General features: G+C 35.1%; 1 protein-coding gene and 1 long non-coding RNA gene across 6 annotated transcripts in view; one reads left to right on the forward strand and one right to left on the reverse strand.

Moving 5' to 3' along the window:
* LOC145277519 (uncharacterized) overlaps positions 1-27,164 on the forward strand; it is a 175,854-nt gene that overhangs the window by 112,061 nt on the left and 36,629 nt on the right. The window lies entirely within an intron of this gene.
* LOC145277518 (breast cancer anti-estrogen resistance protein 1-like) overlaps positions 3,896-27,164 on the reverse strand; it is a 306,077-nt gene continuing 282,808 nt past the window's right edge. For 4 of the 5 annotated variants that reach the window (XM_080128947.1, XM_080128948.1, XM_080128949.1 and 1 more), the window contains one exon: positions 3,896-8,623. In XM_080128947.1, coding sequence (XP_079985073.1) covers positions 6,089-8,623 — 2,535 coding nt within the window. In that variant the 3' untranslated portion in view covers positions 3,896-6,088. Of the gene's footprint in view, positions 8,624-25,934; positions 26,303-27,164 lie in introns of those variants that run through there. The other variant, XM_080128951.1, reaches the window with a different exon arrangement.

Genomic DNA, 27,164 nt, shown 5'->3' on the forward strand with positions numbered 1-27,164 from the left:
TGATTCTTCTTTCCTGACAAAGGGTACTACGATCACAGGAGCCTATTATAATAGTTGAGAAAATTAAGAGAAGCTATCAAAACGAAGAGGCACGATCAGGAAAGTTATCCTCCTCTTGCATGATACAATGTGCATGTCATCGATGTGTGGACATGAAATCCTCTCTTACATTTTTTCACCTCTTCTCAACCATGAAGTTGTTTTTGATGATGCGGCCTTGATTTCTGAAGTCACATCATAGTTGGAGTTGTATTAAATGATGAGAGAAATGCATAACTCTTGTTGGTTTAAAGAAAGACTAAAACTTGTGCCACGTTTCGTTGCTCTAATGCTATGAGAAATAGGTCACTTTGTTGAACGCCCATCGTGTATACACACATATTATATGATCATGTAATATACTGTGCATAGATTTTCAGTATTTACTTTAATGGTGCTCAATATGAAAGTACAGTAGAACCCCGGGATACTGTGGCCCTAGGATATGGTTTTTTTCAGGTTATGATGCGGAATATGTTTTTCCGGCCCTTGAGTTCAGTAAAGCAACTGGACCTGATGGCATTCCAATTATAGTGCTCAAAAAGGACTAGCTCCTATACTTACAAAACTATTTAAACGTTGCCTTAAGGAGAAATGCTCCTCAACACCTTGAAAAATTTCATGTCTGCCCGGTATTTAAAATTTCTAGAGATCGGTCATATACCTCTCAATACAGTCTCCTGTGTGTTATAAGTTGCTGGAATCTGTAATAAATAGAGAAGTGAAGTGGTCAACCACTTCAGAAGAAATAACTCCGTGACATGCAATATGGTTTCTGTTCTGCTAGATCTATAACTGATGTACTAACTGTAATATCACACAGGATTAGTGAATCTCTTGACATATCAAAGGCTTTTTATAGGGTATGGCATAAATGTTTACTTCACAAGATTACCAGCTATGGAATAGCTGGAAATATTTTTTCAATTGTTAAATCCTTTCTCTCTGATAGGCTTATAAGAGTAGTCATTGAGGGGCAGAAATTAGCTCATAGTATTCATGCTGGCATCCCTCAAGGTTCCATCCTGGGCCCAACTCTCTTCCTGATCTTCATCAATGATCTCTCAAATCACATTCTTAAACCATTTGTAGAGATTTATGCAAATGATGCTACCATCTATGGCAACACTTCAAAGATCAGCAATGAGCAAGATCTCTCTAATTATCTCTCTTCTGATCGTGAGCACATGGTGCAATGGGAACAAAGTAGTTGATTAATTTCAAAGCCAAACTTCTCTCTTTTCATCACAACTGCTCTGAACCCCGTCAAGCCCCAATTGAAATGAATAGCTCTTGTCTTTGAGAAGCACCATATCTTGACAAGCTTCTGACACTGACCTTCACGTCTTATCTTAAATGGAACACATACATCAAATCTGTTGGATTGGTGGAGAAATGGTTGGATCATTCTACTGCTCCAGTATGTATCTCATTGCCGCTGAAATCCTCTATCTGTATAAGAGCCTAGTACATCCTAAAATGAAGTACTATTACCACATATGGCCAGGAAATGTTCAGCGTCCTAATCCTACTTTGATAAAGTTCAAAACTGGCTTCGAAACCTATTAGGTGATGCTCTTTTCTCTTCCTTGCAACCTCTTTCCCACAGAAGAGATGTTTCAAACCTGTTTCTGCTCTATAGTTATTTTCATGGCAAGTGCTCGACTGAATTCCATTCTATGGTCCCCCTTGCCAACCTTCCACAAAAATCACCCGACTAGCAACAACCACTATCAACTCTCTATATGCACCTAAATCTAAATGCAGATTCCATGAACAAAGCTTCTTTCCTAGAACTTCCCGCCTGTGGAACAGTGTTTCGCTGACCTGCTTCCTGGCTAAATACAATATGGTAGCCTTCGGGTCCAATGTAAACAAATTCTTGTCGATCCGTCATCTTATATAATCAAATTTTACCCAATTTACACCATTAACAATTATTACCTTACATTCATTAAACCTTTATCCTCGAGTGACCTTTGAGCCTTGATAAATGGTGACTCCCTTGTGAAAAGAAAAAAGAAAAGATAAACGATACTACACTTTAGTTTTACCAAGGCTCCTTCCTGGTTGTAGTTGGTAACTTTTTTTTTTTTTAAAAAACATAATCAAATAGATACTTCTCCAAATGAACGTCTGCTGGAATACAAGCTAGGAATTGATCTCTCATTAAATTCTTAAATGAGAAGGGTTAATGGTGTCAGGTGAAACAGCACCGTAATGATCGGTGATGGTGAAAATTGGATAGGAATTTAAGAGGGCAGCTCATCAAGAACCTGTTTATGTTGGACTTCAAAACGACCATGTTATAGTCAGCTGGAAAGCAACTCAGTGGTAGTGTTTCCCAGATGAGCAGTTTTGAATTTTTGTTTAGTTTTAAGTACAAATAGAAAGTAAGGGAAATTGTTACTAGTTGGGTGTTTGTCGTGAATGCCTTACAGACTGGATCATTGAGTAAAACTCAGTTGAGCACCTGCCATGAAAATAACGATAGAGCAGAGATAGGGTTGCAACGTCTCTTCTATGAGAAGAGTTAGCAGGGAGGAGAAAAGTCAGCAGATTTCAAAGTTTTGTACTCTCGGATGACTCCAGAATTAGCATAACTGAAAAAGTAGATTTTTAGCACAAAACTATCCAGGTTTATTGTCTATGTTTCCTCCGACAAGAGGTTTGGCGCATTCTGGCTGTCCTGATGCTAAATCTCCAGTGATCTCGATTGTGTCAATTTGCCATTGTTTACAGTCTTGTCTTGTGGTTTCTTTCCATATCTTTTTAGGGCACTCAACTACTTTTTATTGTTTCTGCAAGTGTTTTCTTTTAATGTGCTAAGACCAATAAAGACAGTTTGCTCTTAATGACTAAGTTCTTAAGTAGAATGTCTAACCTAATGTTGTGGATTGGCTCTGGCTTTACATTACATATTCACCTAATCTTTGCTCTCTCATTTGCCCAACCAATAAGAACTCACTGCAATGCAACAGCATACTCCTTCTGCAGTGATCATAGGATCTTGTTCCTGGTAATAATTGAGATGGTTTGGGAGGTTAGGATTGGGAGAAATTCTCTGAAGCTCTTTTGACTTTGAAGGTTAAACTTAATTTTCAGCCACCTATAGCACTCCGCACATCTTCTTAGCAACAAAAGGAGTATTATTGTCTATTTTAACTTCTCAATTGTGCATGTTAGTCCGAAACATCTCTTACATCTGAAGGCTGGATCTGCTGTGAGCCTATTATGCACTTTGCTGCACTTTTTGTGCATCCACAGACAGTAAAAAGCAATTTTACATAAATTAGAATAGATTTATGAATAATGTATGCAAACAGATCTACATTTGACATGCAATATTTTTTAAAAATCATCAAACATATGCATGAATCATAAAAAAAGACAATCTCGTTTTTACTTTTTTAAAAATTTTATTTCTACTTTTTTCCTTGTGTGTGTGTGTATATATTATTAAAAATAACAATTTTTCTTAAATTAATAATAAAAAAAAATAAAAGTGTCAAAAAAATCCCGAAAGTTGATATCTTTTTATTAAAAAACCGGCAAAAACGTAGGTTTTCTTACCAATTCCCAAACATATATAACATTTACATATATATATAAATGATATCAAGGGTATCCGAAAATTAACCCTCTATTTTAAAGTTAATTTATATTGTAAAATAGACTGTCAATTTTGGGATACTGTGTGTGTGTGTGTGTGTGTGTGTGTATATAATTTTGTAATCAAAATCTGATTCTGCATTTTGCTAATTCCGCCTCTCTGATGAGAAGGAAAGTAATTCTTTCAAAACTCTGCGAATTAAGAACAATCCACTTCTTTTGTTTCCTTTTTGAAAAATCCATTTATATATATATATATATATATATATATATATATATATATATAAATGGATTTTCTGTGTCATAATTAATTTTTCTAATGCACCAGACAAAAAAAAAGTGCTCAGTAATCTGATTAATTTACAAAGATAGAGCATCCAGTCAAGCGCTTAGAAACCCTTATTTAAATTGATCATTTGGATGTCAGAAGATGTTAGATGGATCCAAGATTTGTGAATTCTAAAAATATTTTCATTTCTGTAAAAAAAAAAAAAAAAAAAAAAATGGAAAATGCAATGCAATATACATATATATGTACATGGTATACATTAATTGAAACAGTTTGAACACACACACACACACACACACACACACACACACACACACACACACACACACACACATTTTAGTATGATTATATAATCAATTATTTGAAAGATACTTTCTCATACAAATTATCTCCATAGGTTTTCCAAAAACACGCAAGATTCATTATTTTGTTAAAGAATATTCGTATAAGTTCAACATTATTTTTTGTAACAAAAGTCATAAAAATAAAACATATAAAAGATCATTGAATGTATATAATAAATATTATTTCATGTATCTACATAAAATTTTATGTATCTATTTTCAGTATTTCCATCAAAAGTGCTCTATATGTGAGTAGAGCTAGATAGTAAGTTATGAAAATATATGGCAATTAAGCTACACATAATCTTCCGCATTTCATTCTTATGAGGATTCGGCAATAGTCTGACATACCCTCATAAGGATGAAATGGGAGATTTCTGGTTAACTTAATTGCCAGAGATATTTTCATAACTTACACTCTCTCATATATATATGAAAAACTAAAATTCATATATTCATCAATGTTTACTGCTTATTTCAAGACTTTCTCAAAGTGATTGATTTGAAAAAAAAAAAATATATATAAGTACAATCATCTTGAGAAAGTCTTGAAATAAAGACAAAAATGTTCATGAATATTTAAATAATTTTTTATTTCTTTTTCATCATGTTGGAATATTATTTTCATTTTATATATATATATATATATATATATATAAAACTGAGTGTTTGTTTCCAGTGAAGCAGTATTTTATAAAAGTATTTATAGCTATCTAAATGAACTTTGGGGTATTAATATTTTTATTCGAATCCGAATTAGGAAAATTTTATTTCTAAACACACACACATATATATATATATATATATATATATACATACACACACTCACTCTTGTGTATGTGTGTGTATTTAGTAATATTTTTTGCAATTAATCTTCTATAATGAAACAGAAATGATCCTTGTTTGCCATGTTAACAGATTTCGATAATTTAGTAAAAAATGTCACTTTTGTAAATTAAAAAAATCAGAATGAAGTAAAAAAATGGGAATGGAATTTAAAATGTGGGATTTGGGGGGAAAGAGGACGGTTAAATAATAAAAAAAAATGTTATAAAGTGGTGGTGGGGGGGTCTGTTCTCATGTTTATATCCACATAAACATACACGATCTACACAACAGGTAAAACACTTTCATCCAAGACAGAAGTACATATCCACATGAAAATAATCCAGTTCACTGTCAGGATTATTGTCGTAGTCCACACCTAATACCGTTCTTCAAAACAAAAAAACAAGAAAAAAAAAGTCTTTATATAATAATATATTTTTTAATGTTCTATGAATTTTGAATTTTACAAGATGGATCACAAAGAGGAAGTGGAACATTTGTGCTCCATTAAAAACCAATGTCCCATTTTAATTTAAATCATCAAATCACCAGTTCGTCGATTCAACCATCAACCTTAACTTCTAGGTCAATAAATTAAGTTCAATGTTACAGTGTGTGTGTGTGTGTGTGTGTGTATATATATATATATATATAAAATAGATCCAATACATTTAGCCTCTGTTTATATTAAATATTATCAGTATATAATTGTTTTCTTTTTTCAAAGACAGAGAACAAATGTTAGATTTTAAAATATTAAAAATTTCTTTTTTTTCTTTTTACACCAGTATCTTCGATTGATTATTATAGCCACATTTTATTATCTGTTTCCCCCAGAGTAGATTACTGACCAACACAGACGTCAGATTAAAGGCCGGAAGTTGTGGCTGATGAGAAGACAATCCTGAAGATATGTAAATAATTACATATCTTTGAAGTGTACACAACATTTGAAAACGTTAACACATTAAAAGAATCAAAGAACTGAAGTTTGACTTATAATATTTTTCAGTTCATGAGCCGCGGTAAAAACATCCCTCACCCGATCGACCATATCTTGCACAGCCTGAACAGATGGATAATAAAGTGCTGCCGTTTTGGTAGAAGTCACAGTCAATTTTAGGTTATCGCAAAGCAAAGTTGTTAACTGCATTATCCGATTTCGGAAATCTATGTCCATCAAGTTCCGATGTAGCGTATCACCAATGTAGACCAGCTTTGTGGCAGAAAGCACTACGAACTTGCTGTTTGAAATGAACACCTTAGGTGGTTCGATGCTGTCAATGCAGTTGTAAAAAGCCTCGATCGAGTTGCTCAGAAGCGTGTAATGTGTGTCGATCTGTTCAGAATAATATAGCAGAACTTGCCGATCATTAGGGTCCAGCCGTTTCTGCATGACTGGCTTATCGGTTCCGACTATATTGAGATTTGTGAAGGACATTATATCATTTGCATTAGGGTTGATGTTCGTAGGGGTTTTCAGCTCTTTATCGAAGTCGATATCCAGCGACTTTGAGAGAGAAACATAGTCAAGACCCTTGCTAATATCCTCAACATCTTTGGAGTATTGTGTTTTATCAGGCACCATGATCAAAACTGCAGAATCTGTTTTGGCAGCATCACTCATTTCTGGGAATGATGGTGTTGGTGTATCACCAATGCTTGCAATGCCTTTTTGCATGGAATCAATAGCTGCTTCAAGGGAAGACTCATATTCAGCCAATTTTTCAGCTTCAGACTTTTCATTTATAGTTGGAACTTTACCTGTGTCAGGCCCCAATGAAATTTTGCTACCATAAGGAGTTTGCTTCTTGTTAGGCACAGCAGGGGGTACTATCTTTTCAGGACTGGAATCTCGGGTTTCAAGCTGGACATAATCGTACTCTAAAGAGTCAATAGAATCAGTGTCACCGTCGTCAACTTTTTTGGGCTTCGTTTTGGTCAAGTCCTTGCTTGGAAGCCTTTCAGACACCCATGCTTTAGATAATTGGTTTGGTGTTGGAGGCAGTGGTCGATTTATAGGTGGTGGAGGAGGAAGAGGACGGCTTTGGACACTATCACTGCTGTGGCGTCGGCTAAGAGCTGTTGCAGGAATCGACTCAAGCCCAATTTTACTCTGTTGTTTATCCGTTTTATTGGGTTCCATTTTCATAGTAGGTGCATCTGTTGCGCTCTTGAAGAGGAGCACAGCATTGCCCTGAATGAATGATGCAAGATTACGCACATCATGAGGTAGTTCTTTGGAGAGGGTAGCAATCTTACCCAAGTCGTCGTCTTTAGAAACTTCATTACTTTCTAAGAGGTTGATTTGCCAACCAATTTCATCGAGTCTTTTGCAACTGACAATTATCTGCTGAAACGCCTTTTGGATTGGACTCAAAAGTTTGTAGAGTTTATTAGCCAGCTTAGAGTCGCACGTCTTCACAGAGTTGGCCAGTGTGCCCTCGGCAAATTCTACAAAATCAGACATACTGATTTTGACACCATTGGCCGCCAGTTGAATCTCGTAGAGTTTCGGTTCCAAGTTCTCTTTCAGACGCCATGTACTGCTAATAAAACTTGACATCTTAAAAATTGCTTTCTGAACGCACTGCCGACGTTTAACCAATTGCTCCATTGCTGCATCCAGAGAAAGAGGAAGTTCATTGTAAATTGGAATATCAGACCCGCGTGAGTCGCTACTGCAAGTTGACAATCTTGCAATGTCCTGACCATCTGAAGAATCAGATTTGGCTGAAAGCATGGAATCTCTTGAGACTTGTGGTGGTATATCATACACAGGCATTGTAGCACCTTTCCCAGAACTTGAAGAGCCAAATGACAGATTGGCCCCTTCAGGAACCGGTGCATTATTTTTCGGAATGTCATAGAGCTCATCTAGGGCGTGTTCAAAGACCAAAGAAGGCATGTCAAAATTTGATGGTTCCACTGGAGGAATATCGTAGTCATCATATGCCGACTTGGGGACATCGTAGTCTTCTATTAGTGATGAAGTTGGTGGTGAGTTTTTCGTACGCGATGGTGGGGTGTCATAAAGATCTAAAACTGAATCGTTAAACTGTTGTCGCATCCCATGCCCATGGTCTGGCGGGACATCATAAAGTGCTGAAACGTCGAGGCTTGATCGAGCTGAATCACAAAGACTCGATGTGTTTGAAGAACGAGGAAGACTGAGATTTGATGCACTACTAGAGAGAGTCATCGTCGATTCTGTTGAGACAAAGGAAGCCATGCTTGAACGATTCGATGGCAGAACATCATACGTCTCAGCATCGGGAAGCAAGTTATTAAATGAATCAATAATCCGATTTGATGAAGGGGAATTGTAAATTGGTTGAGAGGGTGAAACATCTGTTTTGTTTCTTGGTAACGTGTCATAGTTTGTTTCGAGGTCTTGAGTTGAGCCACTGGTGTCAAAGTTTCGTGGAGGTGGCACATCGTAGTCTTCCTGGGAATGACGGACAGGAGGATGGTCGTAAAGAGGAGCATCAGCATCAGTTTGGCCTCCAACCTGAAAAACAGAGAAGGAAAAGAAAATGAATATCAGGAAATGTTTCACCAACTCTGATATTATTGGAGGGAAAATGGGAGAGAAGGGACAGAAAGGGGAGATAAAAAAAGTAGAATGCGTTTAGAGATGTACGGTTTGATTTTGCAGAGTTGAATCAAAATTATTTAGCATGCATAGGTGTGTGTATGAGAGAGAGAAAGTGAAAGACAGAGGAAGAGGAAGAACAAGAGAGAGAGGAAGAACAAGAACGAGAGAGGGAAGGAGAGATTAAGAACATGAGAGAGAGATGGAGAGTAAGAACGAGAGAATAAGAGAGAAAGAGGGAAAGAGGAAGAAAGAGAGAGGAAGATTGTATATATCTTTCTCTTTTTTATCAAAGAGAAATTAAGAGGGTGCACGCGTGTGTGTGTGTGTGAGAGAGAGAGAGAGAGAGAGAGAGAGAGAGAGAGAGAGTATGTAAGCACACATGAATTGATGTGTGAGATAAAGGATGAGAGTGCGAGAGAGAAGGAAAAAGTTGAAAGGGACAAGTAGATGAGAAGGAGAGAAAGGAAATGAACAAGGGAGCTAGATAAACAAGGCTACAAAACACAGAGAGAGAGAGACAGAGAGAGATAGAGAGTGTGTGTGTGTAACAGAGAGATAGTATGGAAGATGTGGAGTAGAGAAAGAGAAAGAAATGGGAACAAAAATGTAAGTGAAATAAAGTCAGAGTAAAGAGTGAAATGATGTGGTTAGGGTTAGTGTTAGGTGTTTAGTTGTAAACTGCATATTTTTACAAATAAAAGTTATGAAACGCCATCTGCTGGACGCTCTGCTGTGCTAACCGAATGCATGCAACAAATGGTGAACTGGAGAGCAATTCCTGTTCGAAATGAACAGTAGTTATCACCTTGAACACTCCCCACCCCTCTTCCCTTCACTCTCAAAACAAAAATCCAATCCATTTTCTCTATCTAGAGAAAGAGAGAGAGAAGTGAAAAAGAGTGAGAGTGAAAAGAAAAGATAAAAAGAGAGCGAGAACAAAAAAAGCAAAGGAAGGAAAAGTTGTACACTACAGATCAGCCTCTCAACAATCCCCCTACTCTCCCCTAAAACTTGCGCTGACTGATTTCACACATGTACGTTGCTGAGTTGCTGTTTATTTTGCATTCAATTTGCCGCAAAATCAACTCGGCGATTTTCCCGACCACTCCCATTCCTCCACCCCATGTTGCATGCTGACATTAATTCGTTGATATGCAACTCAAAACGAAGAACTAGGCCGGCCAACAACATTCACTAAATGACACAACACAAGATGAGATAAAAGAGAAAGATAAAATAATAAAGACCATCTCTCTCTCTCATTATATATATATATATATATATATATATATATATATATATATATATATATAACGTTTGATTTTTGGCACAAGAATTACAACAGGAAGTGGAGACAGTTTTTGATGATATCACTTCCGTTTCCCCAATTTTATATAAAACGTGACCTCCTTTCTAAATTGAAGCTGAGTTTGCAGACGTACGACGTAAACATTTATATTACTGAATGTTTTTTGTTTGTAAATAAACTTTTTTTTTTTTTTTTACTCCCTCTCAAAATAAATGTAAGGAGTTGGAATTGACTAACCATTTTTTCCTTTATTCTTTTTATCTGCCATTGGACATTATAGGTTACACAAAATCAAGTTTGTACCAATTTTGAGGCATTTAATTACACGGTCACTATTAAGTACACAAACAGAACGGGCCGATGGTGCTATCAGGAGAAACAACCCGTGATGGCACACCAAGGACGCCGTAATATCGTATGCACATATGGGGTTGGACTAGAAAGCATTCAGATGGGAAATGATTCTGTTTAAGCAAGAGGAAAAAGAAGAAAACTTTATAAATTGATATTCCAGTCTATGTGTGTGCATGCGTGGGGCTTTCTTGAGACCTCAGATTTATATAAAACTTTCAAAACTGATAGTGTGAGAATGTGTGTGTGTGTGTGAGAGAGAGAGAGAGAGAGAGAGAGAGAGAGAGAGAGAGAGAGAGAGAGAGAGAGAGAGAGAGAGAGAGAGAGAGAGAGAGAGAGAGAGAGAGAGGTATATGAAGGTTAATAGGGCTAGTGTTACATTTTGTTCTTAAAAGCCGATTCCAAATTGGAGATGGGGCGGAAAGTGGAAAGCTGAAAACAGATTCTGGAGGAAAAAAATGTACGGAATTCTATATAAATCGACACTGACAAATTAGCTAAATACAATGCCGAGGAGGAAGAAGAGAAAGCGGAAAGGAAAATGTCTTGAAGAAAATGAATGAGAAAATAACTACGATGTTTGTTTACCATTTTTTTTTTTTGAAAGATGAGGAGGAAAGTTGAAAGTAATAACAACGCAGCTCTTCAATGGGATATATATATATATATATATATATATATATATATGCACTAGCATGGGCGCCCGGCGTTGCCCGGGTGTTTGGATGTGTATGTTGAGCAAAAAAAAAAAAGTGGTAGTAGGAAGGCAGGCTCGAACTCGTACCGCTAAAGAGGAAAAAGCCGGAGTAAAAGCCTAACGTTTATGCTGTTACAACCACCGCCAAACCGGAAGCGACATTTTTTAAAATTAAGGCTAGACAATCTAAAGCAGAGGATAACTTTAAAAAATATCGGCGAAAAAAGTGACCCCCCTGTAGAAAAGTGCCTAGTTGAAGGGGAAGATAATGTTTTTAGCCAATTTTTCGATATTTGTCGTATGAAAGGTCGAACTTTAAAACGATACTGATCTTGGTAAAATTCGTCGCCTCTATTGAAAGTTTAAGGAAGACATGCAAACATACATACATACATTTATATATTGGTAACTAAAAATTTTCGACCCAAACTGATGAAAAAGCTTGCCCTATCTCTGAATACCCTTTATGTAAAATTTCAAATATTTAGACCAGAAATTGTCTGAGTAATTTGGAAGAGACCGCAGAGGTCAATTTTTTAAAAACTTTTACCCCTATTATGACCCCTTAAAACTTATTGTTTTGGGTTCAAATCAAGTTATTAAGTTAGATCCATGTCCAAGGAACCTATATCAAAAATTTCAAGTGCGTAGACCCAAAATTGTCGGAGGAGTTTGGTAGAGTTCTCAAAAGTCAAATCGTTGAACTTTGACCCCTTAATCGCCAAATTTCTGGCCAAAAACCGATCACATCGATTTTCCCAAATCTCAGTAACCTGTATATTAAATTTCGAGTCTGTAGACTAAAAATTGACAGAGTTATTGCGAAACGCAACAATTGAAGGTGAATTTGGTGCTGAACTATTGTATCCTCTCCTGTGTAATTTTCTGCCACTCTTTTAATATATGGCAAATGTTTTGCCAAAATAATCGAACAGAATTCCACAAGTGATCGGACAGCATGAAAATGGTTTAAGAAATTCCATGGTGGTTTTGAAGACGAAAGTTGCGAATGACCAGGCACTTGATGTCAGTATTTTAATGGCATCCAACCAATTGGTATGATGAACTCAAGGAATAAATATTTATTTCTGAAATCAGTTCTAATTTTCAGACTAACGTAACATATATAACCGCTCTATCCCCCGACATTGAGTACTTCTAAATTAATACTGTTGACATAATTGCAACCATCACAAGTACATTCATTCCATACACGAGAGTTGATGGTGGTTAAGTGGTTAATGACATAGACTGACGACCTGAGTGTTCCAAGTTCAAATCCAATTCGTTCCACAAGGACGTTGGCAACCTTTACATAGTCCTTCCTGTGAGTATTCAATATCTTTCAAGAAAGAATTTCAACTAGAAAAAATATCAGGGAAACCAATGCCAACTATAGAATCTTTGGATTAACGTTTATTTTACATGTTGGCATGTGTTGAACGGCTTTTAGAAATTGAATTCTAAACTAACCTATCTCTGGCCAGGTCTTTATCCTTCTTTCTCTCAAATTCATACTTATGATTTCTGCCAATGTTTTTCTGGTCTTCTGCTATTTTAACAATTTCAGGTCTAACCCAATTCATTTTCTTTAATGCAATCAAACTCCATCTCGCACATAAAACAAATCAATGCTTATGTCTTTTATGAGGTCGAGAACACAGAAATTCTAAAAATGAAGTTCTAAATTAAAATGGAACACATGTTGTTCACAACGCAAAGATTTGAGGCTTTTATCTTTTTTTACCTCAAGCAAAGCATATGTTCACTTAGAACGTTTGGGATCGTGTCTACAGGGACTGTGACGAGTTGAGCAGTGAGAAATCTGTTTACATTACATTTAAACTTTTGCATACTAGTATAGTCAGGGAAGCAGGAAACAGGGAAGGGATTCCAAAGTCTAGCTGTCCGAGGGAAGAAACTATTAAAGTAGAAGGCTTTCCAGCATCTAGGGACCTCAACAGTAAAGGGGTGGCATTTTGCTGCTTGTAGAGTTAAGGGGCACAAGTGATACGAGTTCATCAGAACACATTTCATTAAAGTACTTCTAAAACAGAGATGTGGCAGTGAGGCGATGGGACAGAGGTTGGAGCTTGGCCAACAGTTTGGGATCTATACTCTTATTTGGATCCTGTCTAAGAGCGAGAGATTAGCAATAACTGCATCAGCCAAAATGTGGAAACAATAATCCATGGATGGGCAATTGTTGATTTACAAAGATGTAGGATACTCTCTGGTGGAATTTTCTAGCATGATACAATGAACACACTTCTTTGCAGCAGCCTTGGCAATGTCATCAATGTATTTGTTCCAATTCATGTTGCCTGTGAATGTTAGGCTGAAGAGTTTGAAAATATTTATACAAATTCCATCTCCAGTTAACCATAATTTTCTTGGCAGAGTTGATAAACGCGAGGTCAACTTAAGGTTGAATCTTTTTTGTAGACACTAATGTTAGGACGATTAATCAAAATCAGAAATAAAAAAAAATCAGAACTTTTTGGGATATCGAAATCAGTATCAGAAAAAAACTTGTGCTTATTTTCCAATGCCAAAAAGCGATTCTTTTTATGGTTTTTCTTTGTTTTAAATTTATATTACTCGTATATGAAATAATTTATATAGCTCGTATTAATGATGAAATAATAAATATTTATTAAGCTTAAAAGTAAAATCTATAGAGTTCTACCACAAGTGAATTTTTTTAGATTTGTGAACATATGTGCAAACAATACATGTTTTCTTTTTGTTTTCGTTAATTCGACCGCCCCCAAATTCTATATTTACTAATTCCAAAAGAATCGGAATTAGTAATTGTAACAGAATCACGAATTCAGAACAGAATCGGTAATTGTATTAGAATCGGTAATTATATTAGAATCGGTAATTGTATCAGAATCGGTAATTGCATCAGAATCGGTAATTGCATCAGAATCGGTAATTGTATCAGAATCGGTAATTGTATCAGAATCGGTAATTGTATTAGAATCGGTAAAAATAATGAAATCATCCTATCACTAGTACCAGTACTTCTATTTCACATTTAAATCCTTTTTATTTTAAAATTTTCTGTTTTCAGACCCACAGAAATAATTAAGCGTTTTATTTAAAAGCAGTATTACTAGGGCTATGACAACAGCATATTCTTTTCATTGTTTTTACTCTCGAGTATATATCCGACACAGTTAATCAACCGAGAACCACATCACTCTACATAAAAACATATAAGGTATCAATGGATATATACCTGAGAATCAAAACAAGGAAAAGAATATGCTGTTGTCATAGTCCTAAGTATTATCAACCAAAACTGATCAAATTCTTTAAAAATTGTTAAACTGTAATACATTTTACCAACTGCTCGCAAGGAAATTTCCAACATGAACTTTTAGTCTTGATTTAGACATGACACGTCCTTTGTAATAAAAACTACAAAGGCTTTTCACAAAAACTAAAAAGGATCGCCTTTTCAGGAATTTTGTTTTCCATTAAATAATTATTATAATAACTGTCACGAACAAAATTAACAATTGTCTGAGACTTCCAACAAATGGTTCCAGTGAAAAAGAAAAAAATGTGTGTGTGTTTCACATTAAACAGTATCCAGACAAAAACCTTCCGGTCATTATATTTCAGAAGATAATATATTAGTGTCTTCCTGTATCCGGTAATTGTTTTGTAATCCTGACCCTTTCAGGGAAGATTAGTCACCCGTTCTCCTCTCTTTCTCTCTCTCTCTCTCTCTCTCTCACACACACACACACACACACACACACACACACACACACACTTTTGACTTGTTAAGGTCATTGTTAGACCTCTTCAGAAAACAGAACATTTCAGAATATCTCCCATACACATAGTGTCACACACAAACATGCACAAGAAGTTATCAATCCAAGTGGTGTCAGCTGCACTAAACAATGCATTCCATCTGCAGATTGCTCAATCATTTTTTTTTTACTTGAGAGCCATCATTTACCAAAGCCCGAAGGCCACTCAAGGATAAGGCTTAATGAATGTAAGGTGGTAGTGTAGTAATCATTAATGGTGTAAATTGGGTAGAATTTTATTGTTTATGGGGACGGTTCAACAAAGAATTTGTTTATATTGGATTTGAAGGCTACCATGTTGTATTCAACCGGGAAGCAGGCCAGCAGAACAGTGTTTCACAGACGGGCAGTTCTGGGAAAGAAGCTTTATTCATGGAATCTGCTTTTAGATTTAGGCACAGATAGAGCATTGGGGGAATCATATGTAGTGGTTGTAGCTAGTAGAGTTTTTTGTGAAAGTTCGGCAAGGGGGGGGTCATAGATTGTTGTTCAGTCGAGCACTTGCCATGAAAATAAAGATAAAGCAGAGACAGGCTCTGCGAGAAAGATGTTGTAGGGAAGAGAAAATGGCATCACCTGCTAGTAAGTTTTGAAGCCGAATTTCTGCTAATCAATGACTACTCTTATAAACTTATCAGAGGAAGGATTTAATAATTGAGAGGACATTTCCGGCTATTCCATAGCTGATGATAGTAAACCTTTATGCCATACTCTATAAAAATCCTTTGATATGTCAAGAGCTATTGCTCTAGAAACAAAGCCCTTGTCGAGAGATTCATTAATCCTGTGTGATATAAGTTAGTACATCAGCTGTAGATCCTGCAGATTATATCGCATATTGCATGTCACTGAGCAGGTTAGTTTTGCTGAGGTGGTTAACCACCAAGATGGCCGATCTCCAGAATTTTTAATTACGTTTTTCACGGTGTTGGGAAGCACTTCTCCTTAAGGCAATGTTTAAACAGCTTTGTAAGTATGGGAGCTAGTTCTGGTTGAAGCTTTTTGAACACTATGATCGGGGCCAATTGCTTTACTGGAATCAAGGTTTTTGATAAGCTTGGCAATATCACATACAGATATTTGTATGTCACATAGTGTGTTTTCAGTCAGAGGGGGAAATAGAGGAGGTAGGCTGCTCTCTTGGCAAAGAGTTTGGCTTTGTCAGAAGCAGACGAAATTACTTCAGGTCCATTAATGATGGTAGAGATAGAGGACATCCCTTTGGTCTTTTGATTGAGGGCAAGGTATGATATTTGTTTTGGTGCTACACTTTGTTCTGCTCTTGATCAGTGAAGAACAGATCCTTCTAGATTGAGGCAATTTTAATTTTTGTTTTAGATCTAGAGTGTTTCATTTTGGTAAGCAGGATTTTTCCCACATTAAAAACCGACCTTGTGTCTAACTTTGCCCTTGTGGGGAGGCAAGTAAATAGGAACATTAATCTGTTATCGGATCAGTAGATGTAGCAGAATTATTTGGCAGGAGAGCATGGGTTGAAGTGATAAGGATGTACTTGAGAGAAAGAAGGATAAATAAAGACCCGGCCAGAGATAGGTAAGTTTGGAAGTCAATTTTTTAAAGCTGTCCAACACATGACAGCATGTGAAATGGACGTTAAATCGATGATGATCATGATGATGTGGTAATGTTAGCATGACTGGCATCACTTGCTACTTTTTTTTACTCCAAATAAAAAGAGAAATTGATTTAAGTAATTTATATCGGATGCTGTGAATAATAAAAAAAAACACACACACACAAAAAAAAACACAACTTTTTAGCGTTATTTTCAAACTTAATTCAATGGGTTAACATTTGTTTATTTTGTAAAAAACATTTATTTTGTAAAAACATTTGTTTATGTGCTTTGATATACTCATAGTACTTATGCTGCCTCGACGTGATTACCCCCCCCCGACTAACCCCACAAGCAGCAAAATCTCACCCCTTTAGTCTTGAGGCCCCTAGATTCCGGACTTAGAAACCTGCATGTTCACGGATAACTTTTATGCACGTAAAAAATATTTGATATTTGAATGATAAAAAAAAATTATTTAAATGTTTAATAAATAAAAAAATGAATAACAACAAACAATACGTCCCAAATAGGGACTATTAGAATATAAACAAAGGGCAGATAACTTCTCCCAAAAGCGCTCAGGGAGCGGAAAGAAATACCACAGAATTGCTAAAAAAAAAATCAACATATATATTAGTGATGGGACGATTATAATATCCCCTCCCCCCGATCTGAAACAATTAGCGATTTCGATTCTTTATAAATCACTAAATATTTAACTATAAAATTGTTATTTTTCCTTGATTACCGTAACAAATACGACAAACAAACAAACAAAAAAAAAAAACATGTTAAAATGTGCAGATATTTTCCTAGCCGTAAAACCCACTTGTGGAGAGGGTGATTTATGTTAGTTTTGCTGCTACTTTAAAATCAATCAGCATTTATTATTTTATCTACCAGCGGTGGAAGATTTTGGTTAAAAAAAAAAAAAAATCAAATAAAAAAGACAATTAAAAGAATTGTTTTGGCATCGGAAAATAGGCACAATTTTTTCCAATTCCAATATTGATTCTCCGAAAAGTTCCTATTTTTCTGATTCCAATTCATCGTCCCAACACTAATACAATACGATAGGAAGTGAAAATGTTGAAAATTACAATTTACAACATTTCTTATTCCAACAAGGGATACAAAATAATGATAATTATTTCCTTATTCCATAAAGTTTCAAAGAATGGCTCTTTTCCTCAGAGGAACAACAGTTAGCAAAATAACTTTTATAAAGACTCGCTATAATTTTGCTGGTTGGCACGAAAATTGAAAGTTTACAACTTAGAGAGAATATTACTTCTCTCTCTCTATATATATATATTCAATAAGGACATTCAACTTAAAATAACAATATCCAAACAGTGAAATTGGTTGAAACTTGATTAAATCCAATTGTAATATGTATATCTGCAGGCTTGAAATATTCAGATCGTATCGATTTATAGTTCTTGCTTGAAAAATCTTGCAGTGTACAAATTATAGTTTGAAGAGGATTTATTGAATTTAGATTAGCATTAATTTCGGGACTTCCCTTCCATGCTCAGCAGTTGATATATATATATATATATATATATATATATATATAAGCTGAATGTGTGTGTGTGTGTGTGTGTGTCGGGTCACGAATAGGCTCCTATATGGTTGACTATTTTAAAAAACTGATCACATATGATGATAGAAGATGTATCGAGACACAGGAATGGGTATGTTTGATCTGGCAGAACGGTGGTCCATTAAAATTGTGGGGTCTACGTACGCGCCTGGTCCACAAAGTATGGAAATAAAAAAATTTAAAAATTAAAAAAAAAAAAACGTTTACGAGGGATTTTGATATAGATGTACATAATAATACTTTGATAAGTATGTTTTAATTTAAATAGGGATGGTATAATAAAATTGTGGGGTCTGCGTTCGCGCCTGGCCTCCATAGAATGGAAATAGGCACAAACTTCAATAAAGACTTTTCATATCTATCTGCGTAAGTATACTTTGATAATTATGTTTCAGTTTGAAGAAATATGGTATAATAAAATTATGGGGTGTTCGTTTGCGCCTGACCTCCATATAATGGAAATATATCACAAAGTTTAACAAAGTTTTTTAATATAGATCCACAGAATATTGTGATAAGTGTTTCAGTGTGAAGAGATATGGTATAATAAATTATGGGGTTTATCTATTTTATTTTTATTTTCATCATAGTTTGCTTTGGTTTTGATACCCCCAAATTCGAAGCTATCACTTTACAACCCTTCCTTTTCATAACCTATCATACTTTCATAAATCAGAGTCCATTTTCTGTATGCTGTTTTTGAACCCAGTCAAAGACGGGTACTTTTGCTAGCATATATATATAAAAATAAAAGGAGAAATTTGAAAACTTTGAAGTGTCAGAAATAATGATGAAACCATTTTTATTTACTTCTTTGTTGTTGTTGGGACTTAGACTAACAACAACAAAAGAACATTAAATAAAAATGATTTTATTATTTCCAACACTTCAAAGTTTTCAAATTTCTCATTTAAATTTTATTCAAAACTAGCAGCTGCGCCGCATCGGCACGCAACACCGAGTCAAACACAAAATCGAGTACATTCAACATCGTCTTACCATCAACGCTTTCCTTGTGAACTTGGAGTATGGGAAATTCCCATATGCACAAAACAAAATGACTGAAAAAACAAAAATACCCAAACTAAGGGGATAATGAGTAAAGATTGGATAAAATTATGCCAGGATTCGAACCTGGAATCTTCTGATCCGTAGTCAGATGCATTATCCATTGCACTACAAATCCTGCCCGTATGCAAAAAAATGTTACCGCGACTGTATACAGACAGTGCTAACTTTCGTTGACATGGGCAGATAACTTTTTTGCCAAAAACGAAACGGCCCAAAAAACCCTTATTTCAGGCTTTTTGTGTGACCCGGCATTGTTTGTTATGAATCATATATAGATAAGGACAATCTAGGGACTCACACCTTTCAGGAAAAAAAAAGAAAGAATTTTTCAATTTTAGTTTTATTGATACACACACACACAAACACACACATTTAGAATTTTATTAGTAGTATGGATAAGTGTCTTCTAAAAGTGTGTGACCATCTTTTAGTTTTTGTATATAATCAACTGCTGGGCATGGAAGGATATATATATATATATATATATATATATATATATATATATATATATATATATATATATATATATATATATATATATACACACACACGTCTCTCTGATTGTGGGTTTGAATCTTGGAATAGACAATCATGCTGATGAGCCATGGAAAAGGTGAAAAATGAGCAATTAAAAAAAAAACAAGAAAAGTTTACAGCACTCCTTTTCACTGACGCCGTAATTCACACCATTTCTTAACTTTGACGTGTTCTTTCAGCTGCCAAATACTCGACTTGAACTACCAACATTTTAGAAGCCAAACTTTTTTTTCTTTTGGCTTAGTTTCTGGAATCATTCTGCCGCCATCAGCACCACCTTGTCCTTTGACTAAAACTAATCTCAGAAAATTATCTGAAGCAGAAAGATACCCCCACCCACAAAAAGTGTCTCCCACATCAATTTGCATCATGTCAGCATTCCTCATTCACTTCAAATAAAAAAGGGTCGCTTAGAAACAGTTTTAGCAAGAAGCAGGTCCAAAAATAAAATTTGAAGGAAAGAAAAGACGAAACAGCCACCCACCCAATTGTTATGTGCTTAAACCAATGGTGTCGCTGCTTTTACTTTAAACCTTATCATCAAACAGATGCTATCTAGATTTTGCAAACCAAGAAACACGTCCCTGATGATATTTGCAGATAATTTTACAGACGTGTGTGTGTGTGTGAAATGTTTTGATAAAGAGTGGAGAGCCACTCGAAATATTAAACTTTAAACTGGTTATATCATATTTCTCTTAGTCCGTTTCTACTTTTGCTCTGAAACTTCCGAGACAATCTGGCTGAATATTTTCATAGACCTTTGTTATGATAAGGTGCAGTGAATTAAGTATTATGACACTGCCCGATGCACAGTTAGGGATTAATAGGGATTATTAGTCACCACAATGCCACATTTACTCTAGAAGTTTTCTCTGAAACTACTAGACCGATTTGGCTGAAAATTTGTATGAACCTTTGTTATGCATATTTAATGCAAAAATGAGCACAAGTTCAACCATATTCAACCAACCATCAACTTGGCATAAAACACTTCTTTTAAGTCGATGGGCAAAAAAGTATAATAACACTTATAATTAAAATGAAGATGGTTTTCAGTGTTTTATAGTCGTCCATCACATCCAGCTCTTAATTCTATTATTAAAATATTTGAAATGGAATTCTAAACTGAAGATTTTTTTTTAAAAATATCAAATTTGTCTCAAACAATCCGTACAAGTGACCCAAGATCTCTAATAGTCATCGTCATGACTGATTATCTATCCTGGGTTAGTTGGGCTGGGTCTTTCTGACAAGTTCATAACTGACCAGGTACAGCAATCCAAAGCTGCTTCTGTTATTAGTGCAAGTCATTCGGAGTTCCAGCAACAGACCCCGTAAAGGTGAAAACCCAGAATCATTTCAGCATCCTGTTTCATTGTCCTGAGCCAGATTTGGAGTTGATCACCGTGAGATTTCTTCTAGCTTGGTGGTGATGCTGGATCGATAATTTCACAGATGAAGTCATCTGGGTATCGTCGAAAGGCGTGGCCGAACCAATGAAGGCGTCTGGTAAGAAGAGATTTTTGGAGAGAGTGGATCTTGCAGCAAGCACAAATTGTACTGTTGGGAAAGAACTGTCGCCAATGGACACTGAGGATGTGGCATCAAAAGTGATGGTTGAATACCTCCAGTTTGCATAGGTCACTTGCCCGTAGAGGCTGTCACAGCCATAAAGAAGAATGGTGTGGATGAGGGCATAACTTTAATAATAGTTAATTCCAATAAATATTATAGCACGCAGACATTTTTCAAATCAATACGTTGTTGTTTATTACTTGAACAAGTTAAATTTTTAAGAACTTTTCACTTTAGGCGTTACAGCTGAGCTTCGAATTTTAATGTTTAAGTCATGAATTGAAAAATCAAAGAAAGAAAAAAAATTGCAGCATTTACTATTTCATTTTTATTGGTTGAAAGAATCAGGGTCGTTGTTGCAGTTTAAGAATGTGCAAAAGAAAGAAGCGAATGTTGAATGCCTTATTTGCACATGGTCATGCAAAAGGTGTCAGTCGTTTTTTTTATTTTTATTTTATGGAAATCACGTCAGACAAGGTATGAAGCCACTTGATGCAAGAAGCTAACAAAAGATGATTATCGCAAAAGTAGAAGATGCCTATTGATCTTTGTCTTGAAAAGATCAAGGTTAAAAGTTAGGGGAAAAAAGTCAGCAGGAAAAGAATTCCATAAGTTTGTAGTCCTTGAAAAGAAACTACTGAAATCGGAAGTTGTATTACAATAAGGTATCAAGACAGAAAATTGATGAAGACCACCAGACCAACAAGGCAAACGAGCTGGAACAAAAGAAGAAGGAAATAGATAAAAAAATTCTGAAGAACACACACCATAATAGTATTTAGAGAAATCACTGAGACTAGCAACATCACGTCTGTGAAAGAGAAGTTGCAGTGAAAAGAATGGCGACAATCCAATTGCAGATACGTTTCTGCACCTCATTAAGAACCCTCAAATGGGAGAGAGATTCACCAACCCAAATATGACATTACTCCATACAGGGTTTGACAGTAGAGTTGTAATGTTAAAGAATAGTCTCAGGTGTGATAAAATGATTACGATGATAGATTGAACTTAAGCAGAAAGAGCAATGGATCTAATATATGAATCCCAAGAAAAAATTGATAAGAAAAAAAAAAAAAAACATGAACTAGGATTCTTAAGTCCATTCAATCTGTGATCACGGAAAATGTTTTCTCAAACTTGACACATCGATGGACGAAGTGAGAGAGTTCTTAAAGATGTACTAAGATTGTACGAGGTGTTAGTTGACGAAGAAAGGAAATTTTCGTTGTGACATGAAAGTGGTGTAATACACATGAAGAGATATAGGGTGTGCTAAAACAAAGTGAATCTATTCAACCTCTTAGCTTTTATCTATAAAACAAGACAACCGTGTTTTCAGAGATCTCCCCCTCCTCACCGAGAAGAATACTAAGAATGTAATATTACTGTATACATGTAAAGAACAATATATGGTGTATTTAAAGAAAAATATTCAGGAATATGTGCAGTTGTTATTAATACGATTAAACTGATATTACAAAACAGACAGACGTACAAATACTGCTACAAAAACAGCTAACCCTGACGCTTGAAATTTTATTAAATAGGCTTAACTCCATGGTGTGAATATGGTATTACGGTAAATGGTGCCAGTCAAGAGTAATCTCCAAAGTTATAAAGACAAATAGAAAGATCCTGTACCCCCCCCCCCCTTAATTTCTTATAGGGCTTCATGCCTAAGATTTTGGATGCAATTTTTCATTTTTTGTTTCAAACTCAATTTGTAATTTTGCAGTCAATAAATTATATATCACTATTACGACGGCTGCTATGAAGAAAAACGAGAGGCAGACGACATCCAGTCATCTTTAGCATGATTGCTACTAATAAACGTCTCAACAACACGATTGTTTACATGCACAATGATCATATGATAATTCTTACAATACATTTTTTACAAAAACATTTTTTTGAAACTTCACAATCATAGTGGTGCAAGGTCAGGTTGGTTGGGTGGGTAAGATAGGAGTCATGCGTTCAACTTTTGGCCTATTCTCATAAACTAGTTCCAGTTACCACAATACTGCATTCTACTTGAGGCAATTAAAGTTCTACCCAAGTTAAGACATTTTTTTTTATTTACAAAAAAAAAAAAAAAAAAAACTATTAATACGATTTCAACTCTTTATCTGTGCCTAAATCAAAATGTGGATTCCATGAACAAAGCTTCTTTCTTAGAACTGCACGCCTGTGGAACTCTGTTCCGTCTGCCTGCTTCCCACCTGACTACAACTTGGATGTGTTCAAGTCCAACGTTAACAAATTCCTAATCAACCGCCCCCTTAAGTAAACACTTCATCAAATCTCCACACTAACGTAATGTACTTGCAATAACCCTTATCCCTGAGTGGCTTCCGGGCCTTGATAAGTGGTGACCACTGTGTAAAAAAAAAAAAAAATTTTATCAGTTGGGGGAGGGTGTAGAATTTTACTTAGAATAGTTTTTAGCAGAACTACTAAATTTTAAAAAGAGATAATTTTCAAAGCCAATTTCATTTCTTCTAGTCATGATTTTTTTTTTTCAATTATTTTAAAAATGATTTTAATGCAATTTTATTTAATAAAAAAAAAGTCATGCAAAAATGTAAAGGAAACAGAAATCTCATCGTGACTGTCCGACTCCATACAATTACTTTGGTTAAGCTAGTCTGGACCAAGGTCAAAACAGTAGAGCATCAAACATTAAAGTTTATTGAATGGGTTAATGAAGCAAAGAAATGGGGAATGTATTCGTAGCATTTCACCCATAATGTTTCACCGATTGATATTTGAATGTGATAAAGTAATGAAGAAAATAAACAACCAAAGCTGCTGTGAGGTGGAAATGCGAGCGGGGATCAATTTCGCTTTAAATACATGCGAGGGTGGGGGAATAGGAATTGATCCATTTAAACAATGCGTCTATTTAATCTACTCATTTTACAATGAAAATGTTATATCAAACCAAAAGTGCCATTTCAAACGTAAGCATGACAAATCAAAAGTGCCATTTCAAACGTAAGCATGACAGACCAAAAGTGCCATTTCAAACGTAAGCATGACAAATCAAAAGTGCCATTTCAAACGTAAGCATGACAGACCAAGTGTCATTTCAAACGTAAGCATGACAGACCAAGTGTCATTTCAAACGTAAGCATGACAGACCGACGAATATATCATTTCAAAGTCAGAAAGACAAATCAATAATCAGATAAGTGTTTTACAAAAATACTTGAACGTATTTTACAATAAGACCAAAAATATTGTTTCAGAAATGTGCGGACATCTCAAACGATGAGGACGTCATACAAACGTTAATGTTGGAAAATGTCACGTTTTTGAATGGCAAAAAATGTCACACTTTTGCATTGTAAAAAAATAATAAAAATAAAATAAAAATTTTGCTGGTTATTCTTGACATTAAATAAACAAAACCTTTTAGTTTTGGCGAGTTTTTTTTTTTTTTCAAACTCTTTCTGCTTTTTAATCACAATATTTTTTGATATTTTGCCTTGATTATTTGGTGCCTTCAAACTGAAAGAATGCAATTTTCAAGTCATGCAAACATAAAAATGCTGTTTCTCTTTTTAAATCTCGAAAAAAAAAGGGACAAATTCGAAAAACAAGATCCATTTTAAAAATGAGTCGATTCAAGCTGACAGTTTAACAATCAAAATACTTTTGCAAATCTAAAATTGACGGACTAAATGAAATGCTACTCCAAGCATAATTATGACAGACCAACTAATGAACAAATTTTATCATAGTTTTAAATGCTTTAACTCCTAAAAATTAAAAATGTACTAGTGAGACTTGTGGAAATTCCATAGCAGCATTTTACATATGTAATATCTTGTTGCTGAGTATTCTGTGGACTTTCAACAGGAGACACCGAGATATATAGTAGGCATTTTGTTTAAACTGTAAAAGTATTAAGTAATCTGGTTAACGTAGTGTCAGAATATGTCTGGTTATTATGGTTTATCTCCAATATCCTTATAGGAGTCGAGCATATTTCCATTGTATGGACACCTGGTGCGGACATAAACCCCACAATATCATTATACCATCATCAGACAGAACAGATACTACCCTTGGATCCTAGGCAGAAGACAAAGGTATGTTTTAGTTTCACGTACGGCCCAAAGCGACATTATTTAAAAAAAAAAAAAATTTACATTGCGTCTTTGGTAATCGGAAGATCCTATTTATTAAAAAAGAGAATAGAATAGAGAATACTATGAACATTAAATCAGCGTATTTACAAAATAATTTAATGTTTGTATTATGTTATCACCTTCTGTCCTCTTTTTTAATAAATAAGATCTTCCAATCGGATAATTTATAGTCTGGAAACCGTAACACGGGTACGTACATACATTAAAGAGTACTACGTTATTAATATATAGAAGATGCTAATATTATTTAAAGAAATGACAATTTTTTTAGAGTATATTTTAATAAAAACACAAAACTAATAAAAAAAAAAAACAATTAAATCATAAAAAATAAATTTTAATGCCACTATCTGATAAAATGTAAACCCCCCCTCAAAAAAAAAAAAAAACGAATAATCGAATTGTGGGTTCCATTTAGAATAATTATTTTTAGTAAAGTCAAAATAAATAATGACACACTATAAAAATAAAATATAAAGTTTGGAAAAGAATTTATCTTTTACCTTTTTTTGTAGGTCCGACTCTCGTACCCAGACGATTCCTCGTTTTAGTATCATGGTAAGTCTTTGGTACTGATCGTTTGATTGTATAAAAATCCAGTCAACAGCAACAGCAACTGCTTCTAAAACAAAATGACTGGGTGTAACTATTTCATAGAGGCAGGTAAATGTCATTCCGTTGACTGGACGGCCATTATTTGGGACTTTCGGCTGAGAACTTGCAGCAGTGAAGCATCCGTAGGCAAAAATGTGCGAGAAGAGGAAGCAGCGGAGTTAGGCACAAATGGGTTGCCTTGTTTGATGAATTAGGATAGAATAAAAGACAGGAGGACGGCAACTCCTTGGGTCTGAACAGTGGCATTTTTGTATCCTTACCAACCACTGTTTTGCTGACCCCCCCCTTCCATTTAGTCTTCCCTTTTACTATCAATAGATAGCGGAGGAGGAAGAAAAAAAAAAAAAAAACAAGACACAGAGGCCGCTTGTTCTGAATTTGAACTGGAGAATAAAGTGCATTAATATAGGAAGACTCACAAGTAACTTCAGAGAGTTAATTCACAAGCACGTACATATATAAACATTAACGTTCCCTTCATATATATATATATATATATATATATATATATATATATATATATATATATATATATATATATATATAACATTAGGGGTCCTTCCAGTTTCCACTGACAACAGACATCTTCTGTATGAGTACCTGCGTGATAAGCAATGGTTAAGCAGTCTCTAACTACACATCTAAACTGGGATAGCTTCAGACCAGTGGCAAGGAGAAATCCAGGACGGCTGGAAACAATTATGGAGTAAGCAGAGAAAGACTGGTGTTATTTCAGTTTTCCTTCTCCTAGATTAGTTGCACAACCAAGGATTGAAAGTCTAGTATACCCTACTATTTAATGTATAGTTGGAGGTAGGAAAAATGGATTAATAGTTTTCCTAATGGTATTTTTTTTTTGTTTACATAGGCATCCCCACTTATCAGGTGACGATAAAATAATGGTATTGGCGAAAGTGAAGTGGTAAACCAGACAGAACTAGAAACTGGGACGCTTAGCCCACAACCAACGCCTGTAACCACTACACCATGGCATTTCATGCACACACATACACATACACGTATACATCACAAAACAAGAGAGAACTTGAATGCTTATTAGACAATATTCTTGAGTGTTTAAGTTCTCTCTGTACATGGGTTTGTTAGGACAACCTGGT

This window comes from Euprymna scolopes, chromosome 6, assembly GCF_053919585.1.
Source record: "Euprymna scolopes isolate OS-2025 chromosome 6, ASM5391958v1, whole genome shotgun sequence".
Lineage (NCBI taxonomy): Eukaryota > Metazoa > Mollusca > Cephalopoda > Sepiida > Sepiolidae > Euprymna > Euprymna scolopes.